At 44.9% G+C, this 24,564-nt stretch overlaps 1 protein-coding gene across 2 annotated transcripts in view; it reads left to right on the top strand.

The window, feature by feature from the left end:
* LOC144599932 (coiled-coil domain-containing protein 69-like) overlaps positions 1–24,564 on the top strand; it is a 47,861-nt gene that overhangs the window by 2,787 nt on the left and 20,510 nt on the right. For both annotated transcript variants that reach the window (XM_078411199.1, XM_078411198.1), the window contains exon 2: positions 12,183–12,246. In XM_078411199.1, coding sequence (XP_078267325.1) covers positions 12,183–12,246 — 64 coding nt within the window. The remainder of the gene's footprint in view (positions 1–12,182; positions 12,247–24,564) is intronic.

The following is a 24,564-nucleotide window of genomic DNA, read 5'->3' as shown; positions in this document are numbered from 1 at the left end:
ACTAATTTGGATGGGGAATCTGGGTCAGCGTGGACATGTTGGTCTGAAGAGCCTGATTGCATGCTGTAACTCAATACATATTTGGCTCTAGTTCAAACTGCTGCAGGCTAGCATCAATCCTCTCTTTGTAAGCTTGAAGGGCAGAACTGCCAGTGTCCAAACTTGCACCTGTCATCCTTGTGCTTGCTAATTTCCATTGTTTACCAGTTAAGTAATGGTCAATTTTTAAATTCTCGCACTATTTAAAAAAAATTCTCGATGGTCCTTCCGTTTCTCTGAACATATTTAGGTGTTTTACCCTCTTGGATATCATTGTGCTAAATTCCCAAGTTTAATCTTTACTCTATTCAGGGTTATGCCCTAATCCTCTCCTCATGTCTCTCCCCCTCTCTTTCTTGCTTCGATGTTTTTACCCAAGTTTACATTATTCACTCTGATAACTCCCAATATAGCACTGTACCAGTTTGTTTGACAATTAATGCTCTAGTGAACATCTCTAAATTTGAAGCTGTTGTCACTGGGCTCTCTTGTCTAGACTCTCACCTTTTAGCATCCATTGATTCTATAGAACAGCACCACGACATTGCCGTAGTAGTTGCTGTCTAACGGTTCGAGCGACCTGCTTTCAATTCTGAACCTTGGAACTGTCTACATGAAGATTGCACGTTCTTTTCTGAATACATTCCACAGTTGCGTTGATTTCCTCCCGTGTTCCATGTCCACGTAGGTTAATATGCTATTGTATGTAGCTGTTAGTGTGCAAGCGAGTGGCAGAATCGGAGGAGAGGGTAGTTGATGGGGAATATAGGGAGCAATAAATGAGATGTTAAAATAAATGTGATAGTGAAAAATAAGCAGCCAAAGAGCTTGTTTCAGTGCTATGGGACCTATGACTTTATGACTCTCGATCTCGTGTACCTGATACTTTCAGTGTAATTGACTGGTTGCATGCAACAGCATTGGCCCAATGGTGTGAGAACCCAGCATAGTTTTAAGCTAGCCTGTGTTTCCTCATCTCGATGGTATCGTGCCTCTTCTGAATATTTTTGTGGCCACCCTCCCTCTTTCTGGCTTGGCCTACCTGATCTCCCGGTTGCCAAACACTTTAACTTCCCTTCCCAATCCCATACTGACCTTTTTGTCCAGGGCCTCCTCCGTAAAGTTTGACATGACTGGAAAACTCTGCTGTTCTTATGTGTAGGGGGGGACTGCAGATACTAGTTTGCTCCAGGGATGCTGCCTGATCCACTGAGTTACTCTAGCACTTTTATTTTTAGATTTAGAGATACAGCGCAGAAACAGGCCCTTCGGCCCACCGGGTCCACGCCGCCCAGCGATCCCCGCACACTATCACTATCCTACACCCACTAGGGACAATTTTTACATTTGCCCAGCCAATTAACCTACATACCTGTACGTCTTTGGAGAGTGGGAGGAAACCGAAGATCTCGGAGAAAACCCACGCAGGTCATGGGGAGAACGTACAAACTCCGTACAGACGGCGCCCGTAGTCAGGATCGAACCTGAGTCTCCGGCGCTGCATTCGCTGTAAGGCAGCAATTCTACCGCTGTGCCACCCTATCGTGTCTTCTATTAAAACTTGGTTTGTACAAGATAAACGGCGTAGCTTCGGTTGACAGAAAATGTTGTCCTATGGGGAAATAAACCGAATACCAAAGTAGGTGTCAATACTCCACACGAGTATCCTTCCACTTAATTTCCTTTATCTCGCTCTTGTTTCATGATAGCAAATCTATCGTTCAATTCCTTAACTAGCTTCCACTGCTGTTCTCATAACATCTCTACTATTTGCCTCTACGAATGACACTCTTAATTTTGTTATACTGGGTCCAATTGTACCATTCTGAGTATGAAAACGAGCTGTGATATTTGGATCAGAACCCAGCCTTAATTTAAAGGGGAAAAAATTTAAGATAAATGGAGATGCAGGAAATTGTAGATGTTGGAATTTTGAGGCAATCACAAAGTGCTGGAGTAACTCATCGGGTCATTTTACCATCTGTGGAGGAAATGCATGGGTGGCGTTTCTGTTCGGGGCCCTTGTTTTTTTGATAAAGTTGAGCTCGGACCCCCATTTTTCCACTAGACAGCAGATTGCTGAAAATGTCTACGACCTTCCTGTTCATCTTGTGCAATCCAAGCATTAATGGAAAGTATAATTCAGTGACTTGGGATTCCTTGTGTCAGGGCAACCTGCCCAGGGGTGGAGATGAAAATCTTTTATAAAGCAGCCACAGAGAACCAGACACCTTGGACAATAGACAATAGGTGCAGGAGGAGGCCATTCGGCCCTTCGAGCCAGCACCGCCATTCAATGATCATTCTCAATCAGTACCCCGTTCCTGCCTTCTCCCCATACCCCCTGACTCCGCTATCCTTCAGAGCTCTATCCAGCTCTCTCTTGAATGCATTCAGAGAATTGGCCTCCACTGCCTTCTGAGGCAGAGAATTCCACAGATTCACAACTCTCTGACTGAAAAAGTTTTTCCTCATCTCAGTTCTAAATGGCCTACCCCTTATTCTTAAACTGTGGCCCCTTGTTCTGGACTCCCCCAACATTGGGAACATGTTCCCTGCCTCTAACGTGTCCAACCCCTTAATAATCTTATACGTTTCGATAAGATCTCCTCTCATCCTTCCAAATTCCAGTGTATACAAGCCTAGTTGCTCCAGTCTTTCAACATATGACAGTCCCGCCATTCCGGGAATTAACCTAGTAAACCTATGCTGCACGCCCTCAATAGCAAGAATATCCTTCCTCAAATTTGGAGACCAAAACTGCACACAGTACTCCAGGTACGGTCTCACTAGGGCCCTGTACAACTGCAGAAGGACCTTGACAAAGAGCTCGGGTATACTTCAAATATGAAGCCACTATATGTACACAATAAAGTGAAACCTGCTTAGCACACTGGACAATTCCTTAACACACACAAAAAAATTGGTGTATTTTAATATTAACAGATTTCCTGCAGGTGGTTGTATATGCTGAAAGCGTGTAGTTAATGTTGTAAGCTAATGTTTTAACTGCAGCAGGGCTGTGGTCAGTTAAGGGAACAGAAGTAGGCGTTACAGCCATCAAACCAGCTCCAACTCTTATTACATCACAACTGATTGAAAATCAAGGGTACAGACTTTAATAAATCTTGTATAATCGTTTCTTAAGAAGTTATAAAGCAGGAAGCAGGCCTTGAACTAAACCTTTGATTTCTCTGATACATTGCCTGATTTGCCTACACGTTTAACAAAAAATACATGTCCTCCCACTCAAACTCTGCATCAAAAGTTACTGCAATTGAAGCTGACATCTAGTACAAAATCAGAAATGGATTTCTCACCTGACCAGATTCAATTTCCACAGTTTTACATCCAAGATATCAGAACATCATGTCCCAGCTTAGAGAAACAATCTACTTGTTGGTGGTAGAACTGGTTTTCATGAATATTGCCTCAGACTTCGCGTTGTCTTTCCAGCTAATACAGTGGTGGTTGGAAGGCAGAATGAATAATTTGTCATTACAAATGTTTTAAACTGGAGCTGTGCTAACTGCATATGAAGCAATACCACACTCCATAAAACCACATGTGTCAATATTTTTTTGGTTTCCAGGCAATGACTTTTCTATTGCTTCTATTGAGTTCTTATCATGTTTTTGCACATTTCTGCTTTGCGATTCAGTTGGTGCATTGGAATTATGTCAAGGGCCCTATAGTAATGGCTTTTCCGTTGGTGGAAATTGGCACCTTTTGTAATTCCACGGAGACTTGGTCCTGGGCTTCTCTCCAGAAAAGAGCAGAAGCCACTGACTTGATGTCTAACATCATCTGGAACCAAAAGAATGTCACAGCGTGGAAGGGGCCAGTTTAGTTCTTCGAGTCCTTGGCAACTTCATGCAAGATTAAATCAGCAGATCCCATCCTCGGTAGCGTTTGAGTTTTCCTGGTCTGCAGTAGTCATGGATGCAGATCCATTGCTGAGGCTTCGGCTCCAGAAGAGTGCAAAAAGATTATAATGTACAGTGGAAATTTGGAAATCTGTGTCAAAGCTTTGACATGGTATAGTTGTGGGGCATGAAGAGAGCACGAGTTTGACCCCACTAGACTTGCATAGAACAGAGAACAGTACAGCACAGGAACAGGTCCTTCAGTGCAAGATATCTGTGCTGAATATGATGCCAAGACCAACTCTTGTCTACCTGCACATATTCCATATCCTTCCATTCCTTGTATATCCATGTGCCTATTGAAAAGTCTCTTAAAGGCATTTATCATATCAGCCTCCTCCACCTCCCACTGATCATTAATCACCTGTTCACACGAGTTCCCACTTTCACATCCATTCCCTGACCACCAGTGGCAATTTACAGAGGCTAATTAACCTACAAACTCCAATGTCTATGGGATGTGGGAGGAAATTGGAGCACTTGATAGAAACCCACACGGTCACAAGGAGAATGTGTAAACTCCATGTAAATGGCACTCCAGGGCAGGATTGGACCTAGTCTCTGGAGCTGTGAGACAGCAGCTTTACCCACTGTGCTGCCCATCCTCCTTGGAGGCCCTGTTCAAGAATCCTCCTTAACTTTGTCATCCTCTTTTGCTGTCCTCCTTTAATGCCATCTTGCCTCTTACAAACACCCAGCTATCATTACTTTAGCAATCAACTGAAGATTCCTGTTACTATAGATACCTGAGTGGCAAACATTGAGAATTGAATGCATGGTATCCTTCTGAGGGTAATACTATACATCCACCACTCTTTGTGTCAAAACGTTACCCCTCAGGTTCCTATTTAATGCCCCCCCCCCCCCCCTCACCTTAAACCTATGTCCTCTGATTCTTAATTTCCCCTACTCTGGGCAAGAGCCTCTGTGTTTCTACCCAATCTATTCCTCTTATGATTATGTACACAAACTTTTATTTACACTGGGTCTTGGTAACTTTGTAATGTACGTTCTCATTGTTTGTATCCAAGCCATATGGGATAAAGGCTTGGCACACATTGCAGTTGAAGTGCATGTAATATAGGGTATCAATAGAAATAAAGGAGCTTAGCAGAGAATTTGGGGAACAACCCATGGCATCTTAGTGACAGAGTCAATGCTTGTGGGCATGGGAGAGTTAGTGGGGCCACAAAGGTTTTGACAGATAGCCCATGTGGATTGGTGGAGCTTGATCCTGATGCACTTTATACAACTTGAGCATTAAATTGGTCAGCCAGGTGTTAAATATGGTACTGAATAGTGGAACCAGTGTGAAGAAATTAAACAGAAATAGTTTTAAAATATTCAGCATATCGGGTACCTTTGTGGCAAGGAAGTTAATGTTATAAATCTCAAAGTGAAAAAATCAAGATGTTGGAGAAGCAAAATTAACACGTATGCTGGAAATATTCCGTTGATCAGGTTGCATCCGTGGAGAGAAGCTGTCAAAGTTTTAGGTTGATCTTTCTTCAGAGCTGGGAGTTAAAACCAGTGTTGTGATGGAGAAAGGGATTGTGGAAGAGAGCGCTGGGGAATTAAACAACTGGGTGGAAGAGTGTGCTGGGGAATCAAGCAACTGGGTGGAACAGAGCACTGTGGAATCAAACAATTGGGTGGAAGAGAGCGCTGGGGAATCCAGCAACTGGGTGGAAGAGAGCAGAGATTAAATAATGCAAGAGATGATTGGCCATGATGGAAAAGGGCAGTGAAGGAATAGTGAATAAGAAAAAGTAGGTGTGGGCATGTGAAAAGGAATGGGGCACTGACAATTTAGTGGGATAAAGGAAATACTCTGAAGGGTAGCATAGACTCAGTGGGTCAATGTAATGAAATAAGATGAATTTGGAGATGGCCAAAATAGTGGAGGAAGACTAATGATTTCTAATTACCACAAGGAACTTACAAATAATAAAAATGTAAAAACTGGAACTGCTGGATTATCTAATATGGTTGACCTCAATTCAGAGTCCACCAGTCTTACTGGCTATCTGACTATGCAATATTCTTGTGACTCTACACTATTCTGCATAGTAATAAGATGAGTTCAAGCAACTTACTCTGTGTGGGTGTTTTCGAGCTCTCAGTAGTAAATTATGTTGTATTAAGCAAACCAGTGGTACTTCTTCAAAAGGCCTTTTAAAGATCCTTTTTTAGTCATGAAGCAGAGTTTCTGCTCTGCTTTAATGAAGAACGAAGCAGTTTTAATAATAGCAACTTCTCTAAAGAGGTCTGAATATTTGCCAGCATGAGAAAATAAATCATAGGATGATAAAGTTCACTGCAGTGTAAAACCTCCATTGTCATCAGTATGACTGCACAGCCATCAGGAGCATGGTTTATTTTTTATTTTTGGTGTGCAAATACCTTAGATTTGCAACTGTAGATCAACTAGGAAAGGTTTAGAGGGAAACGGGACAAGTTTAGATGGGACATCTTAGTCGGCATTGGACTGAAGGACGTGTTTCCCTGCTGTAGGATTCTGAGTAACTAATGTCAACATCTCTATCCATCCTCGACCAAGCCAGTGACCTTGAGCAACTAGTGGATTCAAACTAGTTTTGTGCTGATTCAAGTTAACATTGGGATGTATTTATAATCTCTCCATGGTCATTGACAAACCTGGTCACAGCATTGCGGTGGTCATGTCTCTCCCAGACGGTCTTTTTCTATATAATTCCCTGCCATCTATTTCCTCATTTCCTATTGTTGTAGATTAACGTATATCTAATTTTTGTAGAGTTTCGTTGCAGTTCATAAAATGAGGAAAGGTAGGGACGTGGTGGTGACAAACCAGTTCATGAATCAGGCAAAATAGAGACCAATTCATTTTCATGAGAAAGTGATTGCATTGATAACTGGATTTCAGCCTGTTTGTAGGACACTTGGTCTGTTAAGTCCATTACAGTCCAATGTAAGACTAGTCTAGCTGGTCACACTCCATGTAATCCCCAGCCCCATTCTTTCCTTTCAGCTACTCATCCATCCCCCTTTGATTATCACAATTGAATTCCTATTTGTCCCTGACAATAATCTAAACACTTGCTGCACAAGATTTTGCTCCTGTCCCTCCTGGTTCTTTTGCCAATCATCTTTATTCCATGTCCCCTGGTTTTTGACCCTTCTGTGACTGGAAACACTTCCCTTCTCTGTTTGAAATATACCTTTTATGATTTTAAGTTTATTTTATCAAATGCCTTATTTGCCTCATCTGTTCCTCGGTTCTTCCTGTCGATTTTCACATGCAAAGTCACTCATTTTTGAAATAGTTTTAGTAAAACTCTTGCACCCTCCCTGAACCCTTAGAGTGAATCATATATAGTGAACTCCCTGAACAGCACGGTGGTGAGGCTGGTCGAGCCGCTGCCTCACAGTGCCAGAGACTCGAGTTCAATCCTGTCCTCGGGTGCTGTCTGGGTGGAGTTTGCGCATTCTCCTTGGGACTGCGTGGGTTTCCTCCGGGTGCTCCAGCTTCCTCCCACGTCCCAAAAACTTGCAGGATTTTAGGTGAATTGGCCTCTGCAACCTGCTTCCGGAGTGGAGGGAATGGATGCCAAAGTGGGATAACATGGAATTAGTGTGAATGGGTGGTCAATGGTCAATGTGGACTTGATGGGCCGAAGGGCCTATTTCTATGCAGTATCTCAGTCAATCTATCAAAACATGATGCGCTGAATGGATTGCAATATTACGATTGCAGTAAAAATATTGTGATCATAAAGATTTGGCAGAATTTCCTGCTGTTATACTAAATATCTCTATTTATGACCCATGTTCCAGTAGCCTCCCCTGTCACATTTGAGGACCCATGTACATATACCACTAGATCTCTCCTTTCTTGCACTCATTTCAGACTGTCGTATGTTGAAAGACTGGAGAGACTAGGCTTGTATACACTGGAATTTAGAAGGATGAGAGGGGATCTTATCGAAACATATAAGATTACTAAGGGGTTGGACACGTTAGAGGCAGGAAGCATGTTCCCAATGTTGGGGGAATCCAGAACCAGGGGCCACAGTTTACTAATAAGGGGTAGGCCATTTAGAACGGAGATGAGGAAACACTTTTTCAGTCAGAGTTGTGAATCTGTGGAATTCTCTGCTTCAGAAGGCAGTGGAGGCCAATTCTCTGAATGCATTCAAGAGAGAGCTAGATAGAGCTCTTAAGGATAGCGGAGTCAGGGGGTATGGGGAGAAGGCAGGAATGGGGTACTGATTGAGAATGATCAGCCATGATCACATTGAATGGTGGTGCTGGCTCGAAGGGCCGAATGGCCTACTCTTGCACCGATTGTCGATTGTGCCATCTATTCATATCACCTTTCCCATTTCTCCCGTTGTATAACACGCTGCATTTCTTGGCTTTACATTTCATCTGCCCCAGTCCGTCCATTCCACCAGCTAGCTTGTACCTCCAGGAAGTCTTGTGCTTCTAAATCTCCTTACAGTCTATCGTTGTGTTCCACGCAGTGCACCGCACCTCAGTTTTGAGTCAAATGCAAATCTGGAAATCTTCACGACAAATCATTCGGAAGCCACGCTGTAAAACACATTTTACATCCCATATATTTTACGCAGTTAACAATATTTCCCTCAACATCCCTCTCTGTTACTTCAATGAAAAGGATTGTAGTAAGGGGGAGAAAGCTGGAAAAGAGATGGGGGCAGGACAAAGCTTGGCAAGTGATATCTGCTCTGCTGCAAAACTTCCTCCGAGTATGTCACCCCATCATTAACCAGCCAGCCTTTGTCCAACTCCCTCCTCTCTTCCACCTTTCTTCCCCCCCCCCCCCCCCACAGTCCAACAATAAGAGCAATAAAGATAAGCAATAACACGCACAATCACAACCCAACACAAAACAAAAAATGAAACATCCATCACAGTGAGTCTCCTCCAGTCACCTCACTGTGATGGAAGGCCAGAATGTATTTTCTCTTCCCCTGCCGACTTCTGACCTGCTCAGGATTTCCAGTATCTGCATTGCCTCATGTCTGCATGGTTATGGTTGTTGACTTAATGCAAATTAATACTCCCTGGACATTTAGAATTTGCTCATACATTTCCACTAGCGATTTCACAGGCCCTTTTTATACATGGAATAGTGTTGACAGGCAGGACTAGTTGTCAGAAGTGAATATCACTCATGAATTTACACTTGGCAGGAGAGTGCTTCTTACTGACCGTAACTGCCCGCGGCTTAAAACCTACCATTGGCCGGGCATGCACCTTCCAAGTTAAAGCTGTTCCACTGGACTCGTGCCATGTCCTCACTGATCTTGTCCAAATGGAATTCAACAATCTGACCCACTGGCAGGTTTAGCATGATGCTGCCACATGCCAATGATGCCACTCGCAGAACGCTGCCTGGATCAGAGGGTATTGGCTGTGCATTGTTTTCTCTGGAACACCAGACATTTTGAAGAGCTGGTAGAAGTATTAAAATTATGGAATGTTAATATTTTAAATACATAAAATATATGTAGATACAAGGAAACGTCAAAGACTCCAATGTGTAGGATTAAAGTGAAAGGCAAAATGTAAAGGAGATGTGCAGGGCAGGTTTCATTTTTACAGAGGGTGGTGGGTGCCTGGACCACTGTGCCTTCGGTGGTGGTGGTGGAAGCAGATAAGGTGGTGGTGTTCAAGAGGCTTTTGTATGCAGGGAATGGAGGGACATGAATCATGTGCAGGCAGATGAGATTAGTTTATCTTGGCAGCATATTCAGCATAGACATTGCGGGCTGAAAGGTCCCTGTTCCTGTGCTGAACCGGTCATATGTTCCATGTTCTAGCACCACCTTTTTGTGTTTACTGTCCCCACCCCCCCCCCCCCCCACCACCACCACCACCAAATGAAGAGCTTTTCAGCTTCACATCATTTCTGATAAATTTATTATTATTATTATTATTATTGGGGAATGCCAGTTAGTACACACTGAGTCCGCAGGAACATAGAAGGCCACAAGAGGAACACACACACACACACACGCGCGCACGCACACACACACACACACACACACGTCTCTCGACCAACCCCCGCCCATTGACTCCATCTGCACTTCAAGCTGCCTGGGGAAAGCAGCCAACATAGTCAAGGTTCTCTCGCAACCTGGTTATTCTCCCTCAGGCAGGCGCTAAAAAAGTTTGAAAGCTCGTACAATCATGAACTCCTTCTTCCCTGTGTTTATCAGCCAACTAAACAGTCCTTGCAAAGGCTGGGGTGCAGATCCGATCTCCCAACCTACCTTATTGCGAAGCTTGCATTTTTCTTTTTATCTGCACTTTCTTTGTAACTGTAATGGCGAAACGCTGTAAGCACTATATTCTGCACTCTATTTATTTTTTATTCTGAATTAAATTTGTTTCTGGAAGAAATAATAATTATTGTGCCTGCCTCTAGGTCCTCGTCCATGAATCCATCACCCTTTATCCTTGAACACACAGTACTCTAAAGGTTGTGTTAAGGGGTATAGAAGAGCTAGCCACACTCAAACATCAGGTTGTTATGAAACAATGTAGGGATAATGGGCAGATGGGGCCCCAAGTAATACACTTGGCCCTCCTGGTCACAAGGGGGCATTGTTTTGATTGCCCAGAGACCTCTTCAAAGAACCTGTTGACCTGGTTCCCAAACCAGTTGCTACACGCTCACACTTTAAATGTTTTCTGGGTGATCTTTTAACATAAAGCCACAAGATGCATGCACTTAGGCTTGTCCATCTGCTGATAAATATCAGGCGGGTGCAAAAAGGTCAAATTCCAAACTGGCAGGTAACCTTTATTCCTAACTAGCCTTTTCCTTTTGGGGAGGAGGGGGGGGAGGCAGAAGAGGTTACAATTTGACCCGTTGTTTAGAGTTCACAGTGCAACAGAGCAGAGAGTGGATTCAGTCGAGCAGCTGGGGTTGTGAAGGTTACCAGGAGTTGCTGCTACTTTTCTCCTCTGTTTTGATTTTTCACAGCGTTGGTGCCTGGTGGTTTTTAATGCGAATGCCGTAGGTTTAGTGGTTATCCTGTTTGGGTTGGATGGAGCGCACCGCAGCTTCATCGTATGCGGGGACCTTGGCCACTGGCGATGTGTTAAGCAGTTCAAGGAATTCAAGGCATTCGCTTGGCTCAACCTTCAGTCATGATAATATTGAGATTCATCATGTGGTCATGCATAAAGTAAAGAAATATTTTGAAGGTTGAAGTGTTTTCTTGGCCATCATCCCACACTTCTTTATAATAGGAATTGATTTATCTGCAAGTCTGATAAATATGGAGAATTGAGCCTTCCCTGATGTGGCATTTAACCACTGCACACCCATTCTACCCTTGCAGGCAAGCAGAGGGATTGTATCATAGAGTCATTCTGCATGGAAGTGGGTCCCTTCAGCCCATCTTGCCCATGCTGACCAAGATGTCCCATTTAGCGCTTGGGACGAATGAAAAGCAGGAACAGGGTACTGAATTTGAATGATCAGCCATGATCATATTGAATGGCGGTGCTGGGTCGAAGGGCTGAATGGCCTATTCCTGCACCTATTTTTTTCTATGTTTCTATTTGCACTAGTCCTGCATGCTGGTGTTTTGCCCATATCCCTTTTTTAAACCTTTCCTATCCATGTACCTGTCGAACTGTCTTTTAAATGTTTTTAAATGCTTTATACATTGGAGAATAGTGATATAAATATCAAAGGCAAGATGGTAGATTGCAGTTACAAAGAGAGGGAAATGGTCTGTAGTGAGGAAGATAATTCTCATGGGTCTCAATACAGGGACAATGCTTACCCCTGGATGAAAAACATTGAACCAGAGTTCATTATCTCAGAATTAAAGGACGAGGTAATTGGGACAGAAATATGCAGGCATTTCTTCATCCAATGTTTGGTGAACCCTTTGAATTCTCTAATTCAGAGGACCATTGCAATAGTATGCGATAGAAATCAATAGATTTCTGGGTATTATGAGAATCTTGAGATATTGCAGGAAAACAGAACTATGGTAGATCAGTCATGATTTCAATGTGGTGAAGCCTAAAAGGGCCAGATGACCTGCTCCTGCTCCTAATTCTTGTTCTTATTATTGTTCATTGCTGACTCTTGCCGCCTGTTGCAGATAATTCTCTGAGCAAATTATTCTTTCAGATATTGCAATGTGCATGGGATGAGTAAACCCTTTTTATTTTTGATCTGAACAGAAAGAAGCTTCACCAGAAAACAAGGAGGTTTCTCAAGAATTAGCAGCACTTCAAAGCGATGGTGGTAAGAAACCAATGACAATTAAGACAATTGATGGTGTCATTGTGATGTAGTGTGGTGGAATAGGTTTGAAGGGCTGAGTGACCTTGTTCTGATTATTATACTTCATGCTTTTAATTTGATAAACCGTATCTCTAACAGTAAAATTGAATCTGATTTAAGACTCATTTGACTAGTCAAATGATGATAATTGGTGACCTTGTGATTTTTTATTTATTTTTTGATTGAAACTGATTCAATTATGTTGTTTGTAAAATATTGCCCAATGAAACAAAATGGGTCTAGATGGAGTCTGAAGAAGGGTTTCCGACCTAAAACGTCACCTATTCCTTTACTCCAGAGATGCTGCCTGACCTGCTTAGTTACTCCATCATTTTGTGTGTATCTTAGGTCTGGATTGAACTGTCCATGTATTACACTACTCTATGTCGGCCCTTGTGCTGTTGGTCTGTGTTGCAGTATTAACATTTGTCCCTTTTAAGCCAGTTAGATTACATTGCCGCCTTTTTCACATAGATAATACTAAAATAGTTTGTCTTGCGTTCAGCAGAGCCTCAGTACATCCTTCCCTGCCCCTCCCTGGTGTTAGATTACGAATGCACTCTACTGTAATGTCAGATTACACATGTTTCCAGAGTTTTGTGCACATGGTACTGACTCCACCATTTCCCTTGCAGTCTAAACTGGCTGGGCAATCCTGGTTCAGTACAGGTGGGTAGACTCCTTGTGCAGGAAGGAACAGCAAAGACTGAACTGAAGATAGATGAACTGAAGATGTGCCACACAAGGATTCTACCAAAGAAAGACACAAAAAATTGGAGGAACTCAACAGGTCAGGCAGCATCTCTGGAGAGATGGAATACGTGACGTCTCAGGTCGAGATCTTTCTTAGACCCGAAACATCGCCTGTTCCTTTTCTCCATAGACGCTGTCTGACCCGCTGAGTTACTCCAGCATTATGCGTCTATCTTCAGTAGACTCCTTGTGTTGCTCAGCAGAAGACAGACAGACCCCTCCTTTGTCAGTACACGGGAGATCCATACAAAGTAATATTGTGAAGATGAATTATTTATCTGTCTAAGGAATTAGAAACGGTGAGCCAGATCACACAGTTAGATGTCCACCCATGACTTCCCCGTAGTTTGAGGCTGCATTGTATGCTGCTAACTGTACAATGGGCCTGTCAAACTCCTGACTATGTTGGACAGGCCAACCCTCCCCAATGCCTCGGCAATCAGTGGCCATGTGACCAGCCTTTGCCCTTGGACAACCTTTAACCTCGCTCAGCTTTGTCCCTTTTTTGGGGTGAGGAGGTGGTGCCTTTAGACTTTAGAGACACGGTGCGAAAACAGGCCCTTCGGCCCAATGAGTCCGCAATCACCCCATACACTTGCACTATCCTATAGGCGAGCAACAATTTACAGAAGCCAGTTAACCTATAAACCTTTTTGTCTTTGGAGTGCGAGGGGGAAACCGGAGCACCCCGTGAAAACCCACAGGGAGGTAGACACAAAATGCTGGAGTAACTCAGCGGGTCAGGCAGCATCTCGGGAGAGAAGGAATGGGTGACGTTTCAGGTCAAGACCCTTCAGTCTGAAGAAGGGTCTCGACCCGAAACGTCACCCATTCCTTCTCTCCTGAGATGCTGCCTGACCCGCTGAGTTACTCCAGCATTTTGTGTCTACCTTTGATTTAAACCAGCATCTGCAGTTTTGTTTTCCCTACAAAACCCACAGGGAGCACGTACAAACTCTGTACAGACAGCACCCGTAGTCAGGATTGAACCCAGCGCTGCCATTGAACCACTGTGCCTCACTCAGCATCACTGTGACAATAGACAATAGACAATAGGTGCAGGAGTAGGCCATTCAGCCCTTCGAGCCAGCACCGCCATTCAATGCGATCATGGCTGATCACTCTCAATCAGTACCCCGTTCCTGCCTTCTCCCCATACCCCCTCACTCCGCTATCCTTAAGAGCTCTATCCAGTTCTCTCTTGAAAGCATCCAACGAACTGGCCTCCACTGCCTTCTGAGGCAGAGAATTCCACACCTTCACCACTCTCTGACTGAAAAAGTTCTTCCTCATCTCCGTTCTAAATGGCCTACCCCTTATTCTTAAACTGTGGCCCCTTGTTCTGGACTCCCCCAACATTGGGAACATGTTATCTGCCTCTAATGTGTCCAATCCCCTAATTATCTTATATGTTTCAATAAGATCCCCCCTCATCCTTCTAAATTCCAGTGTATACAAGCCCAATCGCTCCAGCCTTTCAACATACGACAATCCCGACATTCCGGGAATTAACCTAGTGAACCTACGCTGCACGCCCTCCATAGCAAGAATATCCTTCCTCAAATTTGGAGACCAAAACTGCACACAGTACTCCAGGTGCGGTCTCACCAGGGCCTGGTACAACTGTAGAAGGACCTCTTTGCTCCTATACTCAACTCCTCTTGTTACGAAGGCCAACATTCCATTGGCTTTCTTCACTGCCTGCTGTACCTGCATGCTTCCTTTCATTGACTGATGCACTAGGACACCCAGATCTCGTTGAACTCCCCCTCCTCCTAACTTGACACCATTCAGATAATAATCTGCCTTTCTATTCTTACTTCCAAAGTGAATAACCTCACACTTATCTACATTAAACTGCATCTGCCATGTATCCGCCCACTCACACAACCTGTCCAAGTCACCCTGCAGCCTTATTGCATCTTCCTCACATTTCACACTACCCCCCAACTTAGTATCATCTGCAAATTTGCTAATGGTACTTTTAATCCCTTCGTCTAAGTCATTAATGTATATCGTAAATAGCTGGGGTCCCAGCACCGAACCTTGCGGTACCCCACTGGTCACTGCCTGCCATTCCGAAAGGGACCCATTTATCCCCACTCTTTGCTTTCTGTCTGTCAACCAATTTTCTATCCATGTCAGTACCCTACCCCCAATACCATGTGCCCTAATTTTGCCCACTAATCTCCTATGTGGGACCTTGTCGAAGGCTTTCTGAAAGTCGAGGTACACCACATCCACTGACTCTCCCTTGTCAATTTTCCTAGTTACATCCTCAAAAAATTCCAGTAGATTTGTCAAGCATGATTTCCCCTTCGTAAATCCATGCTGACTCGGAATGATCCCGTTACTGCTATCCAAATGCTCAGCGATTTCGTCTTTTATAATTGACTCCAGCATCTTCCCCACCACTGATGTCAGACTAACTGGTCTATAATTACCCATTTTCTCTCTCCCTCCTTTCTTAAAAAGTGGGATAACATTTGCTATCCTCCAATCCACAGGAACTGATCCTGAATCTATAGAACATTGAAAAATGATCTCCAATGCTTCCACTATTTCTAGAGCCACCTCCTTAAGTACTCTGGGATGCAGACCATCAGGCCCTGGGGATTTATCAGCCTTCAGTCCCATCAGTCTACCCAAAACCATTTCCTGCCTAATGTGGATTTCCTTCAGTTCCTCCATCACCCTAGGTTCTCCGGCCCCTAGAACATTTGGGAGATTGTGTGTATCTTCCTCAGTGCTGCCCTCACAGTGATCCTCTCCCCACTCCAAAAAAGGAAACGGCTCAGAGACGTCACCAGGGGGTTTCCTTTCCAACCAACTCTGGGGAGGAAAAGAATGGATGTTTATAAATGTTTACGTTTTTTTTCAAAATAATTGGGACCAGCTACAGTTTTAATTTGTAGAAACCTGGAACTGCAGATGTTGGCTCTAGTGAACAAGGATCCCGACCTAAGACATCACCCACTCGTGTGCTCCAGAGATGCTGGCTGACCTCCTGAGTTACTCCAGCACTTTGAGAATCTTACAGTCTTTTAATTGCTTACCCAAACTATCTCTGCCTTGATGGCTGGTATTTTGAGGAAATAATCCATTAATAGTTATATTAATTCATTTAACCCCATCCCTCTGCACCAGCTCCAGACTGATCCAGGGACCCGAGGGAAGTCCAAGGTCACCTTCAGTTTGAGGCCTCCAAGCAGTTACTTCAAAGTACAAATAGCAGGAGCTGGATCAGTGAATGGTGTGGGGTATCATATACGGTATAATTCATAAATGATAGGAGCTGAATTAGGCTATTCGGCCCATCAAGTCTGCTCTGCCATTCAATCATGGCTCATCCATCTCTCCCTCCTAAGTCCATTCACCTGTCTTCCCCCCACAACCTTTGCCACCTGTACTAATCAAGAATCTCTGCCTTAAAAATATCCACTGACTTGGCCTCCACAGTCTTCTGTGGCAAAGAATTCCTCAGATTCACCAGAGGGACTAAAGAAATTCCTCTTCATCTTCCTAAAGGAATGTCCTTTAATTCTGAGGCTATGACCTCCCACTGGTGGAAACATCAGGAGATGCTGTTTTCCAGTGGAATGATCAGGTACTGTCTCCGGTGGACAATCTCAGCAACTGATAAGCCACTCTGCCCATCAGGCCTCCTCCTGACCAGCGAGCAATTCCTGGCAGTAACTTCAGCCTCTGAGCTTCCACTAAATGGTCCAATTCAATGAAGGGGCAGGAGAAAGGCATGTCAGATTATTACCAGGGGATAATTAGTATCAGATAGCCCCATTGTGCTGACTGACAGTCACTTCATTCACTTTGCAAAGCAATGTATTTCATAGCTGACTGACTGCAGCGCCAAACAGTATTGTAGCGGAGCGTTGAGCCTGTAGCAGTACCATGTTAGACATGTAAGCCTTTGTCACTCATTCTTTCTCTCACTATCATAATGGATTGCAACATTGCATCAAACTCATTGCATGTGCAGCTTGCAGTAATGTTTCACAGTAGTTACCCTCTAAGCCAGTGATATCCACTCAAGTAACAATACAGCCACAAACCAATTGCCGCAGTTATCTGAACTTAAATACGTATGAGAAAAATTTATAATTGTTGTGATTATGAAATTAAAATAAATGTCGGCAGGTTTGATAAAGAGTGCGTTAAAGATTTGAACATAGAACATAGACCAGTACAGCATAGGCAGAGGCCCTTTGGCCCACATTGCCTGTGCCGATCATAATGACAAATTAAATTAACCACCTCTGCCTGCACATTATCCATATCATTCCATTCCCTGCATGTTCATGAGTCTGTCCAAGTGCCACTTAAACACCACTCTTGTCTGCTTTTACCACCCTGTCTTTTAAAAAAAATCAGAATATACTTTATTCCAGTAATAAATATTTACAAAACATTTTCTTTTCAAAAACTCCATCCGACATTCCCGGAGGTTATGCATTCAATACAGATATTCATTGCCAGATTTACACAGAATCCCTTCCCTTATTTGGAGGGGCGTCTCCACCACACCTTGCCCCCCCATGTCCAGCAGCGGAAGGACCCTAGACTGTGGTCCTCTCCCACAGGGCCTTGGCGTTGGCTGCACCAAGCTTCAGTGCGTCCCTCAGCACGTACTCCTGCAGTCTGCAGCGGGCCAGTCGGCAACATTCCCCGACGGACAGCTTGCTCCGCTGGGAGGTCAACAAAGCTCGGGCAGACCAAAGAGCGTCTTTCACCGAGTTGATGACCTTCCAGCAGCACTCGATGCCAATCTCTGAATGCGTCCCTGGGAACGGTCCGTAGATCACAGAGTCCTCTGTGACGGAGCTGCTCGGAATAAATTGTGACAGGGACCCCTGCAGACCTCTCCAGACTCTCTTGGCAAATCCACACTCTGTGAAGAGGTGGGCCACCGTCTCCTCTCCATAGCAGCCGTCGCGAGGGCAGTGTGCGCTGGTAGTGAGGTTCCGGCGGTGCAGGAAAGATCTGACTGAGAGGGCCCCCCTCACCGCCAGCCAAGCCAGGTCTTGGTGCTTGTTGGTGAGTTCTGGCGATGAGGCATTTTGCCAGACAAGCTGGGCAGTCTGCTCTGTGAACCACGCCACAGGTTCCATGGAGTCATTCCCCTGCAGTGCCTGCAGGACGTTCCGTGCTGACCACTGCCTGATGGACTTGTGGTCAAAGGTGTTGGTCCAGAAGAACCTTTCCACGAGGGACAGATGATGCGGCAATGTCCAGCTGACTGGCACATTGCGTGGCATCTGCGCCAGGCCCATCCTTCGCAACACCAGGGACAGGTAGAACCTCAGCAGGAAGTGGCCCTTGATGCCCACGTGCCTTGGCTCTATGCTCCGCCTGATGCAGCCACACACGAAGATGGCCATCAGGATGAGGGAGACGTTGGGCACGCTTTTACCCCCGTTGTCTGCCGACTTGTACATTGTGGCCCGTCGCACCCGATCTATCGTCGACCCCCAGATGAAGGGGAAGACGGCCCGGGTGATCCCCGTGGCGTAGTAGGGAGGGACGGGCCACACTTGCGCCAAGTTCAGCAGCCCCGAGAGCACCTCACACCTGATGACCAGATGTTTCCCTGTGAAGGAGAGGGAGCGCTGCTTCCACAGCTCCAGCTTCTTCCCCACCTTGGCTATCCACTCCAGCCAATTCTTGTCACACGCCTCGGCCCCTCCGAACCAGATCCCCAGCACCTTCATGAAGTCAGGCTTGATGGTGAAGGGATGGAAGATCGGTCGGGCCAGTTGCAAAAGAGCATGGCCTTGCTCTTCCTGCGGTTTACCCTGGCCCCAGTGGCCAACTCAAACTGGTCGCAGATGCTGATCAGTCTGCGGACCGACCCTGGATCCAAGCAGAAGACGGCGACATCGTCCATGTACAGGGAGGCCTTGACCTGAGTGCCCCCACTGCCTGGCAATGTCACTCCTCTTATGCTCGCATCCTTCCTGATGGCTTTAACCACCCTGTCTTTTTTTTAAATTATTTTTTTTTAAATAAAAAAAATCTTTAATTTTTTTATTTTTTTTTACACTTTCCAGGCCCCGTCGCTCTTTGTGTTTAACAAATCTTGACTCCCACATGTCCATTTAAAATTTCCTCCTCTCACCTTAAAGCCATGCCGCCTAGTAGTTGCTATTTAAATGGTTCTTTATTGTCATGTATGCACTGCACAGTGAAATTATTTTCGCCTAGCTTTCACATGCACAGGTCCCCATATTTTGGAGCCATTTACACGAAGGAAAAAATCCGTCAGGTCCACATGCTGGATATACTGGAGTGCCCTCGATCCAGGAGCTGTAGCAGGGCCTCCTCTGTTGCGCTCGGCCCGTAAACCGACCTCCCTTTCATCGCTCAGCAGTCTTGGTGTACCAAAGGGCACCTCCTGCAGCCGACCTTGAAGGCACTGGAGGCAATACCCCAGTCCCTCTCCTCCTGGCCCACTCCCCCTCAAATCTCCAGTCTTCAGGGCAGAGCTCAGTGGCATCCCAGCTTCCCTTGCAGGCAGCGGCCCACTGGGTCCTTCACGGTGGCAAGCCCGGCCTACTGCCACACATGGCCACGGGCGGTCCGTCTTAATTTGAGGACCTTTCCTTCCCTTGGGGCTCCTGACACCCCCACCAAGCGCAGCCTCTCATCTCCAGGGCCTTCCAATGCCGACTCCACGCCAAAATCTCTAAGCTGAGAAAAAGACTCTGACTCTCTGCCCCATCAATGCCCCATATAATTTTAGAAACCTCTCTCCTCAGCATCGGAAAAAAACAATCCAAGTTGTCCACCTCCTCCTTCTTGCTAATACTCTTAATTCCAGGCAGCATCCTGGCAAACCTGCACCTTCTCCAGTGTCCCCAAATCCTTCCTGTACTGTGGAAACCAGAACTGCACACAATGCTCCAAATGTGGCCTTACCACAGACTGGTACAGCAGCAGCATGACTTGCTGACGTTTCTACTCCATGCTCCAAATCCCTGACCTTTGTACACAATGCCCTGTTGTAGATTTGGATGAGTGTATGGAGTAAAAAATTATGGGTTTCAAAAGAGAACAAAGTAAAGAGCCTCAGAGGTGATGGGGAAATGTCAATGCCAACATAGCAGAATAGAGTAAAGTTGGTGTCTTGCCCTTGACTCTTCACTTCACCATTGAATTTGTGGGAAGATTTGAAGGAGTTGCTTGGTGGCTCTCTCCTAATGGAAAGGATGGAAGGAAATGAAAGGCAAATCTTTGCCCAATGCTGAGGGTGTGGCTATAACTGCCCATCCCCAACTGGCCAGTTGCTGTGCCAGAGCTGTAACAGACAAGGAAGAATGGAGGGTATCCTTCCCTGAGGTCCTTGTTTGACCAGGTCGGTCCTCGCTACAGTTGGGTAGTTTCATGAGCTCTTTTTATCAATTCGATGTTAGTGTTATTTCCAGATTTATTTATTTAAGTAAATTTAACTTTCTAGTTGTCTCTGCATGCTTTGGGCTTGTTTCATTTCAAGCTTCTGTATTGCTAGTTCAGGAAGATAACCGCAGTGAACATAAATATTGGTGAGGACATCAGGATTAATTCCCACACTCATCTCAACAGTCTATTCTCACTCATCTAAACTTCCCCAGCCTGTTTAACCATTCCTTGTAAGGCAATTTCCCCATCTTAGAGAGAAATAGTTGCCCCTGGTCGATCCCGGTCTTTTCTAGCCCCCCACTCATGATGGAAACACAGAAAATAGGTGCAGAAGTAGGCCATTTGGCCCTTCGAGCCATTCAATATGATCATGGCTGACCATCCAAAATCAGTACCCCGTTCCTGCTTTCTCCCCATATCCCTAGATTCCGTTAGTCCTTGGAGCTATATCTAACTCTCACTTGAAAACATCCAGTGAATTGGCCTCCACTGCCTTTTGTGGCAGAGAATTATATCTTGCGTTCTTGTGAAGACTCCAGTTCATGCCGACTCTGTTCTCAGTTGGGCAACCAATATTCTATCCATGCCAAAATATGAACAAGTTATCTGAGTGGTATTTATATGTTGTATCTTGTGTGTTTATTGAAGTTATGTGAGACAGCTGGTCCATAAGTGAATTATCTCAACATTTAAGAAACAGATCTGTTGATATTTAAAGACTGGTGTGTTACAAATTGGAAGCTTTTATCTGGTCCGTGTGCATTCTATCTTTATATTTAGCTCATATAATTTGTTTACAAGCATTAACTAAATCATTCTATGCCAACTTTCAATGAGACTGAAAAGATTGTCCCACAATGACCAAATGACAATCTCGTGTTCTGTATTGATGCCATGATTTGCTCTGCTACCTTTTTTTTCCCTCCGCAATTGCATGGCTTTTTCTCCTCAAAATCCCTCCTTTCAACAGTGGCGCAGTGGTAGAGCTGTTCGATCCTGACCACATGCACTGTCCGTGCGGAGTTTATAAGTTTTCCCTGTGAGCGTGTGGGTTTTCTTCGGGTGTTCTGGTTTCCTTCCACATTACAAAGACGTGTAGGTTAATTGGCTTCGGTAAATTGTCCCTGGTGTGTAGGATGCAAACGTGAGATAACATGGAACTAGTGTGCGGGTGATCGATCGTTGGCGTGAGTCGGTGGACCATTTGCCACGCTGTATCTAAACAAAACTAACTGGATAGTGAGGTAGATTTTCAAAGTCTACAGAGAGACTTGGGCCTTTTGGAAGGGTGGGCTGAAAGATGGCAGATGGAGTTTAATGCTGATAAGTGTGAGGTGCTGCATTTTGGTAGGACAAATCAAAATAGGACGTACAGGGTAAATGGTAGGGAATTGAGGAATGCAGTGGAACAGAGGGATCTGGGAATAACTGTGCATTGTTCCCTGAAGGTGGAATCTCATGTGGATAGGGTGGTGAAGAAGGCGTTTGGTATGCTTGCCTTTATAAATCAGAGCATCGAGTATAGAAGTTGGGATGTAATGTTGAAATTGTACAGGGCATTGGTGAGGCCAAATCTGGAGTATGGTGTGCAGTTCTGGTCGCCAAATTATAGGAAGGATGTCGACAAAATGGAGAGGGTACAGAGGAGATTTACTAGAATGTTGCCTGGGTTTCAGCACTTAGGCGACAGAGAGAGGTTGAACAGGTTGGGTCTTTATTCTTTGGAGCGTAGAAGGTTGAGGGGGGACTTGATAGAGGTTTTTAAAATTTTGAGAGGGATGGACAGAGTTGACGTGGGTAGGCTTTTCCCTTTGAGAGTGGGGAAGATTCCAACAAGGGGACATAGCTTCAGAATTGAGGGACAAAGGTTTAGGGGTAACATAAGGGGGAACTTCTTTACTCAGAGGGTTGTGGCTGTATGGAATGGGCTTCCGGTGGAAGTGGTGGAGGCTGGCTCGATTTTATTATTTAAGAGTAAATTGGATAGGTATATGGATAGGAGGGGATTGGAGGGTTATGGTCTGAGTGCAGGTAGATGAGACTAGGTCAGGGAGAATGGTCGGCGTGGACTGGTAGGGCCGGACAGGCCTGTTTCCATGCTGTAGTTGTTATATGTTGTCATATATATATATATTATAGTGCAGCACATGCATAAGGCAGGATACAGCCATGAGTTTTGTATTAATTATGGAATATACATACATACACATACATAATCCTCTATGCCAGTGAGGCCTGGACTGTCTACAGCAGACATGCCAAACAGCTCAACTACTTTCACTTGAGCTGCCTACGTAGACTCCTTCACATCAGGTGGCAGGACAAAATTCCCGACACAGAGGTCTTGGAACAGGCCGGAATCCCCAGCGTCCACACCCTCCTACGGAAAGCCCAAGCCAGATGGGCAGGCCATGTCGTCAGAATGCCCGAGAGTCGACTGCCAAAACAGCTTCTGTATGGAGAACTGTGGCAGGGCAAGCGCTCAGTAGGAGGACAGAAGAAACGGTTTAAGGACTGCCTCAAAGTGTCCCTCAAAGACTTGGACATCAACCTCAGCACTTGGGAGTCACTTGCTCAGGACCGTCCAACCTGGCGTAGCAAGCTCACCACAGGAGCCCGTGCAGCAGAGAACAGACGCGCTGCAGAGGCCCAGAGGAAATGCACTGCGCGCAAGGCCCAGGCTACCTCCACTTCCACTGCAGCAGCCATCTACGTGTGGGCGTGCCTTCCGGGCCCGGATTGGCCTCACCAGTCACTTCCGGACCCACAGTCACCAATCCTCCAACTGAAAGTGAAGTCATGGTCATCTTCGAACCCGAAGGACAAACAACAACACATTATCCTCTCATTTGTTTGTGGTGTGTAATACACTGAGGTAACATGTTTAAGTGTGCCAATTGACATATGATGTTATCAATGTAAAAACATGACAGCAATTCATGGTGAGAAGGAGCTGACTCCACAATTGTACATGACCATAGGGTGCTGGGTAACATGTTCCACTTACTAAATTTGTAATAAAAACAAAATTTGAGTTACAATGTACAGAGTCTCTGCCTCTTTCCGTCGGCATCTTTCGTTGATGCGTGAAGACAATGTGGCTAAAATTAATCTTCAATTGACGGCACAGTAAATATATGTTGTACTCGTCCACAAATTGGCTGCATTGAACCTCTGAAACCAAACCCATACGAGCCCTGGGGCAAATTTTCAGTCCATACCTTGTGTTTTGAAAGCTGTATATATATGTAGAGAGAAAGGCGGCAAATTTGGCCCTTTTTTGGCATTTGGCCAGACTGTAAATTGCTTACAAGAGCACAGCTTATACAGGGACTGGTATTTAAAAGAAGAATTAATCAAATCACCAGTTGTAACAAAATCCTAAACATGTTCATCTTATTACGGAGAATAACCAGAAGAATTTTCTCGCTCACTATTTCGGGGAAATCCATTCACTGACACTTGCAAATTTAATGACTGATTTTTGCACCAATTTGTTAAAGCATCAGAATCAATTGTATAGATAAAACTGGCTCTGTTTCTTTTCTCAATAAGACAATAGGTGCAGGGGGAGGCCATTCGGCCCTTCGAGCCAGCACCGCCATTCAATGTGATCATGGCTGATCATTCTCAATCAGTACCCCGTTCCTGCCTTCTCCCCATACCCCCGCTATCCTTAAGAGCTCTATCCAGCTCTCTCTTGAATGCATTCAGAGAATTGGCCTCCACTGCCTTCTGAGGCAGAGAATTCCACAGATTCACAACTCTCTGACTGGAAACGTTTTTCCTCATCTCAGTTCTAAATGGCCTACCCCTTATTCTTCAGAACTGTGTATACACTTTTCAAAAACAAAAGTGTAAACTATTAAATTGCCTCTGACGTGTTGGAAGCTGGCAGCATTTCATCCAGGCTGTTGGTGTAGATGCATGCGTGACAGCTGGCAGCAGAGAATTGCCTGAGAATTAATTTGCCACAGTGAATGTTTCCAAAATGTCGACTGCATTGGTGTGGTTGCTTTCATCTAGTCTCCTGTCCGTTGCCATACTACAGACAGCACTACTTGCATTCTATATAAACTACCGCTGTCAAATTGAAGCTGACTCGATTGCAAC

The sequence above is a fragment of the Rhinoraja longicauda genome, chromosome 14 (genome assembly GCF_053455715.1).
Source record: "Rhinoraja longicauda isolate Sanriku21f chromosome 14, sRhiLon1.1, whole genome shotgun sequence".
In the NCBI taxonomy this organism is placed as follows: Eukaryota; Metazoa; Chordata; class Chondrichthyes; order Rajiformes; family Arhynchobatidae; genus Rhinoraja; species Rhinoraja longicauda.
The sequence above is the reverse complement of the archived record's forward strand: the minus strand, read 5'-3'. Positions and strand labels throughout refer to the sequence as shown.